General features: G+C 39.3%; 1 protein-coding gene across 5 annotated transcripts; it reads right to left on the minus strand.

Moving 5' to 3' along the window:
* Window positions 1-795: 795 nt before the first annotated feature.
* sytl2a (synaptotagmin-like 2a) lies at window positions 796-18,444 on the minus strand. 5 transcript variants are annotated; one of them, XM_076275178.1, is made up of 20 exons: window positions 18,320-18,443; window positions 17,930-18,013; window positions 13,839-14,151; window positions 12,925-13,076; window positions 12,285-12,411; window positions 11,157-11,223; window positions 10,888-10,996; window positions 8,911-9,678; window positions 8,406-8,477; window positions 5,544-5,666; window positions 5,242-5,298; window positions 4,907-4,998; window positions 4,302-4,424; window positions 3,943-4,112; window positions 3,546-3,648; window positions 3,292-3,453; window positions 3,079-3,157; window positions 2,216-2,315; window positions 1,714-1,919; window positions 796-1,531 (listed from the first exon to the last, which is right to left on the minus strand). In XM_076275178.1, exons 3-20 carry the CDS (start codon window positions 13,937-13,939, stop codon window positions 1,395-1,397), a joined length of 2,748 nt encoding a protein of 915 aa, XP_076131293.1. In that variant the 5' UTR covers window positions 13,940-14,151; window positions 17,930-18,013; window positions 18,320-18,443; the 3' UTR covers window positions 796-1,394. The 5 variants fall into 5 exon arrangements, with proteins under 5 accessions (XP_076131293.1, XP_076131292.1, XP_076131294.1 ...); XM_076275177.1 differs by having other exon boundaries at window positions 11,157-11,226; window positions 18,320-18,442; XM_076275179.1 differs by having other exon boundaries at window positions 5,565-5,666; window positions 11,157-11,226; window positions 18,320-18,439.
* Between the last annotated feature and the right edge of the window lie 735 nt (window positions 18,445-19,179).

A 19,179-nucleotide genomic window follows, 5' to 3' on the forward strand; every position in this document is an offset into this window, starting at 1 on the left:
CCATAGATCATTGAACCGGATTAGACCATTAGCATCTCGCCTGCTAGAATCCCGTTTAAAAGTGACGAAGATTTCTGGTAATTTTCCTATTTAAAACTTGTCTCCTTTCGAGTTAGAAAGTGTAATAAGACCAACGGAAAATGAAACGTGGCGATTTTCTAGGCTGAAATCAAGGAGTCAAGTGTATTACTGCTTGTGGGAACTGTAACTCTTGCCAGAACATCAACCAGCCAGGAGTGAGGGAGTGCAGAGGAGTTGGATGAGGTTTGTTAAATTAAACCGATTAAGGAAGTTTTGTTTTGTAATTGTTCAATAAAACCACTTGTTATGGATTTTTTAATGGACTTGGTCATTTTTACTCAAAACTAATAGCTGGGATAGATTCAGCACCCCTAAAAACCCTCTTAGACATCTCAAAAGCTAATATTGGTAAAAAAATAAATGTTTTCATTATTTTCGCCCAGACCCTCTGGGCACCCCAAACTTGATGGGCTCTCCAGGTGTTTCCCAGAGGATTTGGCCGTGGATAAATTGGGAGGTGTTACTAGACACCTATAGGAACACATAGTAAGATTTTTGCAGATAGGTGAAAAAAAAGCTTAACTTTCCCTAACTAAAAGTAAGTTACTTGAAACAGAAATAATGTTGGCTAAATTGGTTGCAAATCTAGGTTATCAGTTGTGTCTCTGTGTTCACCTTCCCTGCTCATAGGCCAGCATTTCCAGGTGACTTTTCTTTTCCAGAGAACCTCTAAGTGTTCTTAATTAATAATCAGGAAATACTATGAGGCTCAAATAATCTTTACATTGGTTTATTAATAACTCTAGACATTTTGAACAACAACATTTATGTAAAATATATATAGATCTATATGTATTGATGAATGTTACAATAACATCAGGTTTTACAATATGTCATGATTTGATATAATGACTGATTTGGAGGTGCCTTCACATTTTTTCTGAAGCCTTTTTTTTTACAAATATGATAAATAAAATAATATTTAAATGCACATATTTTGTTTAAAATAATTGAAAATACACTTTTGTTCTTTTCTCACATGGTTCAAAAATAAATTTAGAACTAGGTGACTTTACCATTACTCATACTTTTTTCATTTTATATATATATATATAAAATGAAAAAAGTATGAGTAATGGTAAAGTCACCTAATTATATATATATATTTGGGCTTTTTATGCCTTTAATTTTGATAGGACAGTAGAGAATGACAGGAAGCAAGTGGGAGAGAGAGTCAGGGTGGGATCCAGAAAGGACCATGGGGCGGGAATCGAACCCGGGTCGCCGGCGTACGGTGCAGGTTCCCCAGCCAGTCGCGCCACAGCTGGGGCCATTACTCATACTTAATGGTCATACTTAACCATTAGGTGACTTTATTTTGCCATCATTAACATTCTCAGTGGTAAAACATCTTCCACCCATTCACCCTGAGAAATCATCATTCGGTTCCACAGTTTTGCTTCATCAGAGGTGGAGTCCATCCAGGTAACTTCAGAGCCATAACTTTTGCCTTTACAAAGACAGGTAATGCAAACTTCAGATGTTTTTTATGAACAAACATTTACATCTACATTTAGTACAATGAAAGCTGAATGTACAAACCAAAATATGGGATTTCACAAAATTTGACCACACTGGAATTTGATCTACTCAATGCACATATAGTAATGAGAAAGATGAAAAGTTTCACACCTGTTCCAAGACCTAGCCTGAGGCCTCCCAAGAAGTGGTTACTAAGCCTGTCATGGTCCCACACCGTGAGCTCCACACAGGCCTCTCGAAGGTCCTCAGGTTTGAAGCCGTCATAAACCATAGTGTGATTAAACACTGGATCAGCAGTTTTCTTTGCCACCCGCGTCTTCTGCCGACCTTTCCTGCTTGTATCAGGGAGCACTGTGCTGAAGCACAAAATAACACAACAGTCATTCAGATGAAATGGGAAATGGGTGAAAATGAGAGAAGCTAAGATAAGTCTTCGGTAATTGGCACAAATAAAAAGTGCCATGTAAAGTATGCGATGTGTTGATGTGCCAGGCCCTCATTTAACCCCCTTGGAAAAGTTCAATAGAGGCTGATTTATATTTACAACCAAAAAGATGAATATGAAATGAGACGATGACAACTATGCAGATTCACTATCAGTTAAGTGTCACCCATTCTGATACAATCATGGTGAGATATTTTCCATACGTACCATTTAACAAAAGGATCAATGATTACACCTCTTACAACAGGCAGGTTCTTGCATTCTCTCACCCAGATTTGCACTTCACCTGCCTTAGAAGCTCTCTTGCCTGTGAATAAATAAACAGGAAACACATTTGCAACCACTTGAGGGCACTCTTTCTGGAGAGCACGGCAAATTATAGAAATCATTCACACGAGTCATGACATCACATGTCAGCGCAAGACACAACAAGCAATGAATTGTGAATTCCATGCAATTGGGTTTCCACAAGACAAACTACAATTAGGTACACACATAAATCTACAAGAATCACATCTCAATTTAGACAAAGGATTCAGCTGGTGAATGCAGAGACAGGAAGACATAGCGTAATGTATGAGGAAGTTTTTGTTTAGTCATACAATTATTCATTGTCTCTGCATGTTGGACAAGCCTTTTTGGTTGCATCCCAAAATGTTTCCCTGTTCAGCTCAACCCATGAGGCGTGGTTCATAAGCAACATTGTATGAGAAGACATGAGAAAAATATTTTTAGAAGTGCATTAAAAAGACACAAAACTGCTTCATACATATTTCCCTTTCATTGCACAGGTCAACGATAAGCTCAGAAGACATGATTTTATCACTACTCCTCACATTCCTAACATTCCTATTGCCTTCCCCAACATGTCTGCACATGTCTACAGCTGAATTAAAAAAAAATAAAAAAAGATTCTTATAACTTTTATCGAAATGTTTACCTTTCAGCTTAAATGGAACAGGGTTAAGGTCATTTTAGAAGTATGTCTGTTAAATGTTGCTTATAAACCACAGGATAGATGCAAATATGGCCATATAAACAAAACATGGATAGGTAGATTGGTGACTTACTCTGTGTTACCTGTGGGAGAAAGCGTAAAGCTACTCTCATGTCACCTCTCTGTTCAGTTGTGTTGGGGCGACTGACAACCTGCACAAGTCACAAATAACAGATAGACCATCCATTTCTTATTAAAATGATTGTGTTATACAGGCAGTGTGTGTCTCTGTGTCTTGTTATATAGGCAGTGGAATGCATCTCTGCATTTTTAATATTCATTTTACCCGTGGTCTCAGCAAGTAATCATTCATCTGTGTGTCAGAGATGTTCCACTCTCTCAAATCAACATCCACCTCTCCAAGAAAGCTGTTTCTCCCAAAGTTGTCATTGTGCCACACAGAGAGGTTCAGTGTAGTAATCCTCAGAGTGTCAAAGGAAATCTTGTACTGAGAGGGAAGAATGATGACTGAACATTAACATTACTTTTCTCAGTAAATATTTGCTACGTCATACAGTCTGTTAAAGAGGTTTATCATACCCTTAGGATTTCATTGAAAGTAGGATTCAAAGTCTTCTTTTTTACACTTGTTTTCCTCTTTCCCAACTTTGCCTTGTCTGGCAAAAGGTAACACTTAACATACCTACATTTGAAAGAACAAGATCACACACTTTGTAATAACATGAATGAAAAATGGCAACAAACTTAATCTTTGACAATATTCTTCTATGACAGTGTTATAACCATCAAAGTTTATTGAAAATGAATATTAATATTATCTAATCATTTGAAAGAATGTAATGCCTAATGCTTTTGCTGTTGCAGATCTAAAGTGAAAAACAGCAACAGCCTTTAGACTTTGGACTTGATAAAATTAAACATACTTACTATTAAATAATAAACACTAAGGAAGATTATGAAGCTCAGCAGTACTTACGGATCAGACCGGTTTCTTTTAGGCTCTGCCACTGCTAGATCTCTGCATTGGACGACAAAGATGTGGAACTCCCCCAGCTTCTCCACATAATTCATGGCAAACTGTATGGTCCCTTTTACGTCCACACTGCCAAAATCACCACTGTAGATACTCATGACACTGCCACTGACCTTACGAAACCACAGTACACATGCTTAGATAATCATCTTATATCAGTCGAAACAACAAGCTTAAAATATGTGATTTCGGTGAATTATGTCCACGGTAGTATTTTTGTTTGTGGTGAGTCAAAATAGCAATTACAGTAATTCATCTGTTCAAGTTTAGCCAGTGTTAGGAAAGTGAGTTTGATGACATACAGAAGACGACATTGATGCCATGCCAGAACTGAAGCTATGGTTAGTGTGTGAGTTCCTCTTTTGGGGTCTGTGTGGTGAGTAAAAGCTGTTCTCTGATGTGCAGATGTGCTCTCTGTCATAACTCTGTGAGGTGACATAAAAACAATATAATTCAGTTCATTGGAAAGGTAATAGAATCATTAATCATGTTCATGCTTACTGCAAGGCAAATGACACTACTGTGGATATTGTACATGCTGAAAGTAAATACTATACATATACAAGTTACAATTTATTTGTGTGTAGATATACATGCATGTAAAAAATGGTGATATTGTTCTTAGAATCACATGTTCTACTGGAAGGTTAGAAATAGACAATTCATCTGAGGTAGGAATATGTGAAGATTTGCAGCATCTTGGAATACTAGTCAGAGCACATGACGGAATTAGTCCACAGGGTGAATGGGGTTTGTTCCCCTGGTGGTGAGACACACATACAGAATTAAAAAATTCTGCTAAGTGATTAATAAAATCCAATCCACAAACTGTTCTTTATGGGGAGGGTGGCCTGGTGATCCACCCCAGTGGACAATATATTCTATTGTACTCTACTCCATTTGCTACCTCCTGCTGTAGGAATGCAGGAACCGATGCGCTCATCCTCTTCATCTGTTCCGGGTCTGGGGCAGACGTAGGCGATGAAGGGGCGACAGAAACTAGCGCAGAAGAAAAACAACAGACAGATGAGCAGATTAATAACTGGAAATATCTAACTCCACTTCATACTGTGGTAGGCCTATGTGATTTGATTACATACCGTACACAGTTTGAAATGGTTATTAAATAGCATGGGTTGCAGGGGGTAGTAAATACACTGATAATACATATACACAGGTTCCTTCTAAATGTGAAAGAAATCATACAACAAAGAGCAAGATGAGACAATCAAAAGAATCTACCATCGTTTGCGCTAAGCATTAGGTCGCTTCTTTGGTCTGTCCTCATTCTTTCCTCTCCTGATTAAAGATAAAGACAAAGCAATATTCACCAAGGGAAAACACTGCTAACATCTACACCATTATGAAAGTTAAACAACTGCTAGCACACATTTCTGGTTGTATCTCTTTAAAAATATGACTGATTTACAATTTGACATTCAACAGGAGGTTAAATACAATTCTGAATATTTTTTATTTTTTTTTATTGTGCATCTATTTCTGTATATCTGTGAATCTATGGCACTGGAAAAATGTGGGCTCACCCATTTTTACAGGACACTTACGAGCTGGCATTGTTGTAATGTCCTCCAAACTTTTCGATAAAGACATTGGCCTTGAAGCTCGTTTCAACATGGTCCGAACCGGGCTTGTATCCTCACTATTATCTGACAGACCACAATTTATTACAAAAACAAAAAAACATTTTACACGAGGGAAAATGAATTTTGAATTTTGCTGTTTTTTCATTCAACAAAGTCTACTGCCAAGGCTTACAAATGGAAGTTACACAGAATTTTGGTTAAAAAAAAACATTAGAAGTCATTGTCAATCAATAAACAAAACATAATCACTGCATAGTTGATATTTCAGGTGTTCCTGTAGATTTCCCATTACAGATTTATGACCATACATCAGGTGTGGACAATGATTTTCGTGAGTTTTAAATCTGGTAGACTAATTGAATATTCAGGACATTAGCACAAACACAAAATGTTTCTGATGTTACTGGTAAGACCATTTGTGAGTAAATATTCCCACATAATTACCTAAATATGATTGAGGAACAATTGTTTGTTTTAATTGGAAGGTAATCAGTGTAAGTAAAACTGGATTGGCATGGCTATATTCTCTACTGAATAAAAGTCATAGCTCACAGGCTGAACTTGCCCAGGAGTAAGACCATGGTTCAGGTGTGCTGCTCCAGGAAGAGCCAAGCTCCAGTGAGCTGTGGTGGGATGGTGAGCTGTCATTACTCACTTCACCCATGATTTCCTCTGGGGCGATATCCTCTGTCTGGATTCTGTTCTTGCCTGATCTGTCAAAGAATACTGGGACGTGCATCCGCTCTGAAACACAATCCTGACGGTCCAGAGAAGCTACAGATCTTGCTTCTGAATCTTTTACCACTTCCTTTTCTCTGACTTTAAAGATGCGTCCAAAACTTTCACCTCTAGCAGTTCTCCTACCATCGTGTGAGGGGGACCCATAATGCTTCACTACTCCAACATCTTCAGGGGACATTTGTCTAGGGCTGTTCTGACCTAGCTGAATGTTACCTGAGCTGGATTGCCTTGTTTGTTGCCTTGCAGACTTTGCGGGAGACTCAGGGGTACTGCTGCCATGCGGCTGAGCTTGCTCATCAGTGCAGGTTGTTGGCTGTCTCTGCTCAGATCGCCCTCTCTTGGTTTGAAAATAAGCCATATTTTCGTTGTCACACCTTTTAGATTGCTCATGTTGCAATTGTGTCTCTTCAGTAGAAGGTCTTCTTGTATGTTTTACGGAAGTTGTTGAATGGTCCTCTGATATGCTCCCATCTGTTCTCTCTGCTCCAATATCAATGGCATATGTTTTCAAAGGAGAGTGGTCAAGCCTGGTTTTGTATGAGCTTCGGCAAGGAATCTTTGATTGGCCTTTTGGACTATGGGCTATTGTTTGGCTTTTCTGTTGCTTATTGAGGGGGGATTTGTCTGTCTTCAAATTAACCATTGGTTTATTTTGACTTTTCTGTTTGCTTCTGGGGGTTGACTTATCTGTATACAAATTAACAATTTGGTTTGGGTTTGTGGCGCATAATGATTTTGTCTCAGTTGAAGGTGACAGCTTCTTGGTCTCATGTGTACCAATTTGTTTAAGGGAGTCTCCCATCCACTGAGATTGTGGTTTGTTTTCTGTCACAGTCTCTCCTTCTTTTAATTCACGGTCCTGATGTGAGTCTGAAACTACTGCTCGAATGTCATATTGAGATGCATTGACCTTTTCTCTAGAGTCTCGAGGAGATGCCCCTTCACTTTGTTCTGCTTGGATGTCAGAAGTCACCTTTGCTTTTGTGACACCAAGATTATATTTCGTTTTCTCTTCCTCCCAAAGAGCTCTAAGGTTTTTGATAAGAATGGCTTTACCCTCCTGTTGACTTAAAGACAGTTTCAAAGGGGGAGTGTAAGTATGCATGCCTTGCTCTTTCCCAGGGCTCAATGATGGGTGCTGCATGGCTGCTTCATGTTCCTGATGGGCATCAGTGCTATCAGCTCCCTGTGACAAGCCTTCTAATCTTTCATAACTCACTGAACTAACACTATCGTTTAGGGAGGTTCCTCCCCCAAAGGTTGGCTTAACAGAAATATATGATTTTCCGTGTTCGGAACTTATGTACTGCTCCTCGTTATGACTTTCTACACTCTGTGAATTGCTCATATTTATTGTGTTGTGGTCAAATTGTAAAGGTCGGCTTTCGTCCTTCTGTTTGTGGCCTTTGGATGAGTTATCAATTTTGTCTGAAAACACATTCTGCCCTGCTGTGGGGTTTTCAGATTCTGTTTCTAGAGCACACTGGTTTCCCTGCCTTGAAGCCAGTGTCCCCTTATTCCTAGTCAGAATATTAGGTTTCCTACCTGCTCTTCCCTCTAAAGACTTTAAGTTGGCTGATGAGAGTAATTCCTTTTGATCACAATTCTCTTTCACATTACACAGAGTTCTCTGACTGGTTGAAATACCTAATCCCTCTTGTTCGCTCTTCATCTTCTCTGTCAAGGTTGTTTGTTCTTCGCTCAACACCAGTGGAACATCTTGGCATTCAACCTCCTTATCCTCAGCAGGGTAAGACTCTTCATCTTCAACTTCCTTTACCTCTGCTCTTGAGAAAAATGCTAGTAGTCCTCTCCTGGGCTTTGGTGAAGGCTTCAGCATTCTCTTACTTTCAGAAGAATTTGCCTTCTCTGATGACTTACTCTCTAGGCTAGTGTTGCGTTCATGATCTTTGCTTCCTTCTTCAAGGTCGTGTCTCATTTCAAATCTACTAGAGGGACCGGAGCTCTGGCTGAACCAGTCAAGTACCTTAGCAATGGAGTGACCCTCTTCCTCTGTTAGCTTAGGGGTTGGGCTCCCTGGGCGCTGCTCAGTGCTCTTACCTGTTTCTGGCACAGTGGCATGGAGGCTGGACACCTCACTTGCAGGGGGCTGAGCGAGACCATCATGCCAACCTGTGAAAAGGAGAGGCATTACTGTACTGCTATTTCATGATAAACAGTGACACATTTCACAAAACACAAAAAGCTCAGGAAATATATGTTGCAATAGAAAAGATAACATTAAGTTCATATAGCATGTCCCTTGCAATCCCAAGTCACTAATCACCATTGGCAAACATGTCAGTGCAGACACACGTGTAGATATGCACATGTATACATGCAGCATGCATAGATGAGTTAGTCAGAAAAGCACAGAAAAAGAAATCACCATTGACCTAGTCATGTGTAAAAGTCAATCCACATTAATAAACAAAGAAATCTACAATAATCAGGAGATCAAGTTAAAATTTAAGAGGATCTGAATCCAGATTGATTGATTTTTTTGGCGGCTTCATGATTGATGATCGTTCATCTCTCAAAGGGAGTATATCCGGAGATGCCTTACCAGTAGGCCTACGGGCTTCGCCATCCTTAGAGCCGTTTTGGAGAGAGCCCTCAGTGCTGTTCTGCAACTCACCTGTCATCACCTCTTTTCGATTTACCCGTTTACTGCCCCACAAGCAAGAATCTTGAGGAGAGGATTTGGAACCGATGCAGAGCTCTGGCTCAGTCTTCTGCCGTATCTTTGAGAAAAATGGACCGTCACATTCGTCTCGGGGGCTACTGAGGCCTTCGCTGCTTGCATCATCGCCGTTGCTACTGCTTATGCTTGTGTCTGACTTGTCCGTCTGGCCCTCCTCCTCATCAGAGAGGACAACGCGGTCATGGTCCAGGAGGTCGTGTTCACCAAGCTCTCGGCCGTTCTGCAGCACTGGGTTCCTGCCCCGGACGATGCCAGAGAAGCGGACCTGCTTCCTGTCCAGCCAGCACCCCGAGCTAGACCCTGAGCTGGGGGAGTCTGGGAGGTCCACAGGGCTCAGTGGTTCGGTCTTCTGGTTGTAGTTGGAGTGGGGTGGCAGAGAATCATTGGAGGAGCTGCTGCTGCTACTGCTGCTGATGGAGTTACAATGCTTCAGGATTCCTCTAGGAGCAGGCGTAGCAACGCTTTTTCTGGCAGGCCTGTTTCTGTCTACAGAGTAGTCCCCGGAGACGTGTAAAACTCTTTTCCTTGGCACAGGCTTGTGGGTATTCAGTGTAGCTTGTGATTTTTCAAAACTGTCTGAGGTTTGATTAGTGTGTGTGACTATGGGGCTCTCATAAGATGGATGTGACTCTGAAAAAAGACAACAGTGATGGGGAACAACATGGTATGGACACGAAGCAATGACATAACACCTGAAAGAGGTGAATAAATCAAAACTGATTTAAAGAAGAAGGAGAGGATTCATTATGTGAGTAAGGGTCATCTGTGATGCAATCCTTGAAGTGTGATGACAACAGGACATATTAATATAGTTAATACAGTTAGACAAAAGACAGATGACAGATGTTCAAATCTGAACATAAATCCTTATAATTATAATCAAATGACCTTCCAACCACCCCAAAGACATGGGATCACATAAACTTCTAAAAACAACAACAATACTACTGATATTGTAGAGCTCACATTCCGTTCATCTATGGGAAGTACAGACTAGTCATGCATGGCAGCTTACCGCCTAAGACAAGGAGTACATGCCTTTCAATGTAATCCATTCCCAGCTATGCACCCATATTTGCATTACTGTTCGAGGAAAATCCCTGTAGGCCTTCTACTCAGCACTCATTAGTTCAATTTTCAGAAGATCTATTGTTTACCTGAGTATCCTTATAAGCAAACTCTTGTTCTTAAAAACTGTGAGGACTTTGCCACCATGGAATTCTATACTTGGATGCTTAGTCCAACATTGTTGTATAAAACATTTTACACGCTTACAACCTTTTGAATGTGGATGCATTATCACATTTTACCTCTCCAACATTATTACCAGGAGTCAGAGCAGGAAAGTAAGAATTTCAGTTAGGCTGAGCTGCATGCAGAGCACATAAGGCAAAGGTTCAGCAGCATGCAAACACAGATATTACAGACTCCAATACCAGATCCAGTGGCATGCTGGCACAGGTCTTTAAATGGGATCAGTTTGGACTTACTTATGTATGCAAGGAAAATACTTTGTTTCAAGTTCCCACACTCCAGTAGAAAAACAAGAAACGGTTTAGAACATGATTCCAGCAATATGTATAGACTATATATTAGCTTGCATGAAATCCTTTACCAGTGTCAAAGAGGAAACAGAATAATTTACCTTAACCATTTGATTTTTTTGACAGATTTTACAAAAAAAGTGCACTGTACACTACCGGTCTCAGCTGGTGTTCTGTCTATAATGGAGTGGAATGGAAATGTCTAAGTGACCCCAAACTTTTGGCCGGTAGTGTATGTGATTCTGTATTTGGGCAATATGCATCATGTTTAAGTGTTCCACTGTGGATGTCTTACCCCGTGCAGGTGTCTTAACTGTTTGCGTTGTGCCATTGGACACCTGTTGGCTTTCCCCACCAGGCGAAGCCAGGGAAGTGGGCCTATTGTTGAATGGATTTAGCCTTAGCTGCAAACAAACCAACCACAAGCAGAAGACAGGAGTATTAAGAGCCTGTAATATGTTGTGTGATACTGAAGTGGCTATTAAAAGATAGCTAGGATAGACAATTTATGGTTTTCTCTTCACAAAATAAATACTTCGCTTTTCAAAAGGCATTGCTTCATACCTTGACTTGGGGCTGAACAGCTGGTTTCGACACGCCTGACTGACTTTCTGATGAGCAGGCATATTCCCTACTGAAACAAACCATGGTATATGGTACAGGCACAAAACATGTATTGCATGTTTATGTTTTATCAAATCCTGAAACTGCAACAGTGCACGTTTTAAGTCTGGCTTACAAAACTAATGCATTTGTTAACTGATTGAGAAAGTATACATTCACTAAACATTACAGCCTCGTGTTAAAAAAAACGCTGTTAATTCGTGTTTGATGTGAAGCTTAATTCCTTTTGCTGTGAAAGAGGAAAACAAGAGCATGTGAGAGTTGACCCCAGCAGATTAGAGGAACACATGGGGCCTGAGTCTCCTCTGCCTGTCTGCCAGCGGCCAGCCACTGATCCTGCTCTCACGGGAAAGGGTTTCCCCTCAGTCCAGCGCGCAAGTCTGCTGACCCCTTCTTTACACAGCAAACACTCAATGCCCATTTCTTAATATGAAAACAGGAAATGAAGATGGTCTAACTGGTAAACTCTGTAAACATAAATAATGTTTTAAATGATCTCAACAGACATAATGTAGCTGACTGCCAGATGAATATTTCACATATGTTAAACATAGAGCCTTAGGCTTCCTAATTCCTAATATAATTCTGGTGCTTCGCTAATTGAGGTAATGGACGGATGTAGTGTTTTTTTGTTGACAGAGGAAATGGGTTGGTACAACACTTTCCTTAATCAAATTCAGAGACATTCCAAACTTTTCCAAAGGAGTAGAATGTAGAACAACCCAGTCAGGGAGGGTAATGATAATTTAGTGTTTCATATTTTACCTATTTGCCACCCAATGGAAAATTAAAACAAATGCATTACAAACTTAAAATGAGAAGGAATATATTATATATTAGTAAACATATTTTAATGGTTAATCCAGAGTGACATAATAATGATAGCCCTAAATATGTATTGTACAGTTTTGACAATACACAATACATGCATTTATATTATGATATTTGTGTTCAAAAAATGAGATTCAGGTACAATCATTTCATGTGAGCGATACTTTAAAACACATAAAACATGTACTGGGTTGTTTAAAGCCATATATCGGTATTTGTTGATAAATATGTAGTTACCTCTGATTTTTTGATTGTGTCTGTGGTTCATCATCTATGATACCAGCAAGCTCAGGAGGGAGAAAGACATCGCGATTTCCACTGTTCACAAAACTTGGTTTCTCAGCCCATACCTTAGACAGCTCAACTGCAAGTACAGAAGTGCAGTTATTCTCATGTCGAACAGCAACACCAAGAAACACAAACACACTCATGTCATATGTCAACAACATGTCATACACTTTCTCATTGTGGTACTCTGGTATATGTTATGAATTCTAAACAAAATTAAGTAAAACATTTTCATGTTGTATACACAGAGTAAAATTGCCATGTAACTCCTTCTCAGTATTTAGGGCTAATGCTTTACCAACCAAATTACCAGATAAAGCCCAATTCACACCAAGGATTCGCGACGAGATGAGCTGCAACATTCTATAAATCAGCAACTTGCTGCAACGTTCTAAAACCTTGCAACTATGACTAGACATGGTGAATGCTTCAGCTTGCAACAGCTTGCAACAGCTGGCAACGATGTGCAACATTTAATTTACACCGCTGCAACTCCTTACTGCAATAGTTTCGTCTCGTCGCAAATCTTTGGTGTGAATTGGGCTTAAGAGCTGAGAAACCATATTTCGAGAGAGTCAAGTCCACTCACATACTGTCACAGGCTTTCTCTGCCTGATGGAGGCCCTGATGATGTCCGACCCGTGGATTCGGTCCCTGTGTCTCTGCGACTTTGTCTCATAAAACCATTCTCCAGTCATGTATTTCAGTTTATTCCTGTCACGCATTGTCTTCTGCAGATCTCTAGGCCATTAAACAATGATATGAAACATTCAGTCCAATCTACAATGTATTTGTAAATTACATATCTTACATTGAAAGAATTGTGTAATGCAAACTAGAAATGTAATCATTCCTCTTTGGATAAATCTCCAACACCATAGCAAAGGAAAACCCATCTCTAACTTCTGTAGATTAGTAAGTTTCTGCTATCATCCCCATGAATGTAATACACTTCTTTTAGGCTGTAAATCAATTTTAAAAGATTCTATTATGAGTTCAAAGTTTCTATTTTGAGTTGCATTACATTACAGTTCAACAATAAGCGCACAGTAGGGCACCACCATATGCAGGAATGGCTATAAAGACTGTCTGCCTTAATTCCATTAACGTCTGGGCACAAAAAGATAAAAGGGATCAAACAAAAGCTCATGAGATAAGTTCATTAACTCCAATGTGAAATTCTGCCACTTCAATTTCTAATGGAATAATGTTGTTATTCCAAAGCTTTAACATTTTCCCATTCACAACAAAAGTAGCTACATAGTACTACAAATTCATTTCATTCCTTACTATGTATGTGGAAGTTTTGTAGGCCTACTGCTATGAACTGATCTCTAAACTCTTGACAGTATTGGTTCAGTCTCAAAACATGCATACTAACTGATAGTTGATGGTATAATAATTTTCGGCATAATGCAAGATAGCATTTTCCGATACTTAGTGACAACAATTAACAGTGTTCACTAGAGGACATTACAGGCATTAAGTGTAAGTGTGACTTACTTAACCCGCTGATCCTCTGATTTCTTCAGTTCAGCGTCCCTCTTCAGTACAACCATAATCATCTCCTGCTCCTCATCCGTCAGAAAGCTCAGGTCTATCATGGCTACGGCTACAGTGCCAACCGGTGTATTCCTATGGGGGATTCCTATATATGCACCAAAGGACACGGCTCCACAAGTGGGATGGGTACCACAGCACTGGTGATGGTGAACTCAGACAAGCTGGTCACGGCAGCTAAACTATGACAGGTTTACAGGTGCCAGGTTGTATTTCCCATTGTATCTGTTGAGGAAGCCACACCAGAAGGAATAGCCTGTGGAAAAAGGGATGGCCGACCTTAGCAATATATTTTTCACGATCAGGGTAAGCACTTGACATGGTTATGTGTAAAACAAACTGTGCATGATCTCCTAAATATAGCTGAACTGGGTGAGGTTATTTAGCAGAGGAAATGTCCCAGATACGTATGAAACTTAGTGACAGCCTTATGACAAAATGTTTCGATACAATTTGAGCATCGTAACAACTTATATAGCTGTAAAACTAAACCACTAAATGTTTCTGTCAAATCGTTTTTGTCCACTCTAACACATACCGTAGAATATGCTGTAGTAAATCCAGTATGATATGACTTACTTAACCATTCTTACTAAAAGTATGCTAACACAAGAAATAATTTAACACATAAACACTACAAATATACAAATATTCAACCTTACAGTATGCTGATGGCAAAAAACTTGAACAAAAGTGAACATCCCATTGGAAACTTATCCAGTATGCACACTGCACAATGTTTTGGCAAGCATCAAATGAACAAAGGCAAACAGGGATCCTTTATAGCCTAATCAATACAGAACCCAAGGCCTTGTAAGGTTTTTCTCATGTCTGATTTGGGAGCGGGGGGGGGCATGTGACAAGGCATTGTCAGCTGACTATAAGAGGATGTAGAAACTGGATACTTTGATAAACATTTGGAATTCCTACTAAATGCCTCTTTTATACCAAAATCACATTAGACTTAATTCAAATTAGGCACTGTCTCCCTAGTGGCATCATTCTGAACATCTTGTTTTGTTTCCACATTTTAACTTTGAGCCCTGTTTGTAGCATAATAGAAAAGAAACGCATCAAAAGACAAAGAGACTCTTCAGCACTCTTGGGTATCAGAAGTTTTTCCTATAAAAATTGATGATTTGATATGGAATTTTTCCTGCATAAACAATAATGTTAACAACAATTATCCATTAGGCTTATCATTCAGAAATATTTTTGAATATTCATCAGATTATTCAATAAACAAATTACATCAATGCAATCTATTACTATTTACTACAAATCTGCAATCTATTAATATTTACATATTTGCAACATATTTTATACTCATATTAATATTGGTTTGAATATGCATATTAAATTTATATGCACTTTGAAACAAACTGACCAATACAGTATCTTTTGCCAGCAATCAAGGAAATGTGCACTTAAACATTCTTTCATGTTGACAAACCTGTTCTTTACTCCCTTGACTGTGCACTTCCTTGCACACTTTGCAACTTGTTGTTGTTGTCCTGAAAACACTTCTGAACACACTTCTGCTGCTCTTACATAACTTGCACCACTATGCCACTCGCATACTTAGGTCAAACAGAACTACCTCAGCCATTTATTGGCCTGACTTTTGCACTATTATATTGACTGTCTACTGTATGCACAATTGCACAATTTCAACCCAAATGTTGCTGCTCTTACTTCGTTCTTCATTGTATGTGCCTTCTTATTTACTTTTTATATTGTTTACTTGAATGTTGTTTGTCTGTGGACTTAATTGGTAAAATATGTCTTGTCTCCACCGTGGGATAGTGGGAAACGTAATTTCCATCTCTTTGTATGTCTTGACATGTGAAGAAATTGACAATAAAGCAGACTTTGACTTTGACTTTGAACAATAGTAATACCATGTCTAATACCAAGCCTGTTGCATTGGCTTTTTTTTTTTCTTTTTGCATAACTTTACTTGGGTAATCCCATGTAACCAGACATATTCAGTCTCTATTTCCCACAGAGTCAAAATAATTGAGATGAAAGCAACTAAATGCATTACTTTGCCATTAGAACAGAAACTTGTTGGTTGCTCAACGATTAACAATTAAGTGTAAGATGCAAAATTTTGAATGAACATCATCTGTATAACAGGGAAGTACAATGCTGAGGCCCTTCTTTATTCTACAACAGCATCAACAGACTAGACCAGTGTTTCCCAAACCTTTTTTCTGGGGACGCACTTTTTAAAAATGACAGACCATCGTGACCCATATTGTTTTAGGCCACAGGTTCTCAAACTTTTTAATAGCATATAGCACATAACTCAAGTCGTTATATTAGCCTATTTCTGGAGGTTTCTTTGGAAAGTTCAATCCGCATTTTTCTCTGGAGTTAAACATTTGCTTGTTTGTAGGCCTTATACTAAGGCTGTGTATTGATGTTGTGACAAGCTATGTTGTAAGAATGTGAAATGAATAAATATCAGAACAAGAGGCTTTTGTGCAATAGCCAAAAGATGCGCCTTTACTGTAGCCAGTATAGTTTGCAAGTGGAAAACGAGAGGAAATAATAGCTTTTAAAATGTCAATTTAAATTGTAGCCTAATATAATGCACTGCTGTGCGTGTCCGAAATAATAAGGAATGTGAGGAAGTTGCTATTAACTTTAAAGAGTGCATCTCGAAACTATACAGCCTATGACGCAAATTGAATATGTCCAGTACACGAATGTCTGCTTGACAGCACGGAAACTAGATTTTAATCAGTCAACAGAAGCAGCTGTCCGTTAATGTTTGTGCTAATTCATGTCCCTTGCATTTTGCAACTGCGAGGTCCATGGCAGGCGCCCCACAGAAATGTTATATTTTGTGAGTGAGATGCACGCTGTCCCCTCTGCGACGCATTCGGCCCCAGTTTCAGAGCTATTCTAAGTGCAAACTTGCACAGAGGGCCATGACTGTGGTAAACAAACTATATCCTAATAGAAAACGGATAGCTTTCCTGGTTAAATGGTATAAGCTAGGCCTATTAGACAACATAAATTGTGCTGGCGACCCAAATAAAATCTCCTGCGACCCACCCGTGGGTCGCGACCCAGTCTTTGGGAACCAATGGACTGGTCTTTGGGAACCAATGGACTAGACTACTCTAAACAAAGCAATTCGCTGTACAGACCTAGGCTACTTAACATAACATCATACTAGACCAAATAAAGCAGTCCACACTATGTTGAGGTTGAAATACTTAAGGCATTAAATAGGGAGGAAAAGAGGTGATGAACCATTCTCCAACAACTCATCATTGGAACCATTTGGTTTGTACACAGTTTTCTTTCCAAGCAATGACTAAAGTGTTCAAGTGCATACATGTTTCACACTTCCTACCTAAACCTTTGGAACATAGGAACATAGAACACAAATGGCATTAACATGTAAGAGGAAAAACAAGGAATTTGTTTGCTACATAGAAGCATGTGACATGTCACCTTTAAAACATGCCCCAAAAACTGTTGATGCAACTCAAACAATTGTTTTTTTTAGCCATTGTTTCATTCTACACCTACTTTGGAGCAAGGATGACTAACATATTATGGAGGACAAGACCGCACATGTATCAAAGAAAATAGACTAAATCAGAGCAGTTCTTTTTCACAAGATATAGACATTCTATGTCGGATCAGATTCCTCCAAAACAACACATGGATATTCCATATCAACAAGAATCAACAACGATTAAATGACTAAATGGTTGGCCTGCATCCTTTTACGGTTGACAAACTGTTTTCTTTCACGAAGGAGACTATACCCTTTCTATCAGATCTTCACAAAACACAGCTGCCTCTTTCATACAGTCATGAAGCAGGAAGCTTAACCTGGCTAATGAATAGAAACTATAAATTTGCCTTAGCCTAGAGCTGTCCCGTTCCTGTTATAGAAAAGTATGTAATAAAACGTATCGTCTCATTTGAATGCCTTACAACTTTCATCAACAGAAACTTTTATCAAACACACAATTAAGTTAAATAGCTTGAAGAAAGCCTCAGTTTACCGTTTACGTTGTTCTCCGCATCCATCCACTTCGGACTTAGCCTGAGACTGCCTATAACTCCAGATTATCCTCATGGGCACGAGACTACGGAGAATGACATCAGAGAAGGAGGATTTATCCAGCACAGAAAATTAACGTTAACGTTGGCATAGGATACTTTAACTAGGCCTGCCCGAGCATTCTTTATGAAAGACAGAGGGCTATCAGACCATAGAAGTCTAAATTTGTATTTTAGCCTGCTTCGCTTTTAAATATTTCTGCACAGTCGTCTCGTGCGCATTTAATATTAGGCCTAAGCGTGACTTGGACCTCAAACAGTCCAAGGACATTAAACCAGCTAATGGTAAGTTAAATAAATTGTGTTAATATGTATTTGAACAAAAGCCTTACTTTTTGCTAGTTGTTTGTTATTAGCCTCTCGTGTTTTTCAGGAGTTGTGTAGGCTATGACATGACTAACTAGCTTCCCCATGGAGGGGAAAAAAACATGTACACGTTCTTGCGTTCAGGTAAATTGAAACTACGAAAGTGGGGCAATTAGTTCACATATGCCCCGGCACGATGAAACAAAAAAGGGACAGATAGGCCTACAGTAACACTAGTCTAAACACAGAGATACTCATATCCAGACAGCGACAGAGGAGACGTCTCCAAATGTCACAGATGAAAGTGGGCCTATCGTGGCGCTCCCTCTAACGACAGTGTAGAGTATAGGTCTCGTGTGGTGGCGAGACATAGCAAGTAAAACATAGGCATTTTAATTCTAATGTAGAAAACTAATACAGCCTAGGCCTACACTTTAGGCAATTTAATTTAGGCGAACAGAGAGTAGCCTAGCCCAGTGTTTTTCGTGAGAGATCATCAGGTGTGCCGCAGAAAATTACCCAAATGTCACTCACTGGTCCAGAAAAACAACTGTTGCATCAAAGAATTTATAACCACATGCGCTCATTGATTGTATGATTGCACTGTTTGTGGTATGCAGGCATTGTACAACGGGGGCCCCATATCCAGTATTCACAGAATCATCACATATCCCGTTCATAACAACAATTAAATTAGATATAGTCACCTACAAATTAAACAGAAGGCGCTTGTTTTATTGAGCAGGTCTTGCATAGAAGCCATTATAAGGCCATATCTGTGTATTATTTGAAATTTTAGGCTGGTATGTTTATTTTTTCTTCACACAGGATGTTAGTGCCGTGGGACATTTTAAGTGTCAAAAGTGTGCCTTGGCACAAAAAAGGT

This window comes from Alosa pseudoharengus, unplaced genomic scaffold (assembly GCF_046254945.1).
Source record: "Alosa pseudoharengus isolate Yale_2024_CS ecotype anadromous, Long Island Sound unplaced genomic scaffold, YU_APseudo_1.1 YU_APseudo_1.1_scf_8, whole genome shotgun sequence".
NCBI lineage: Eukaryota > Metazoa > Chordata > Actinopteri > Clupeiformes > Clupeidae > Alosa > Alosa pseudoharengus.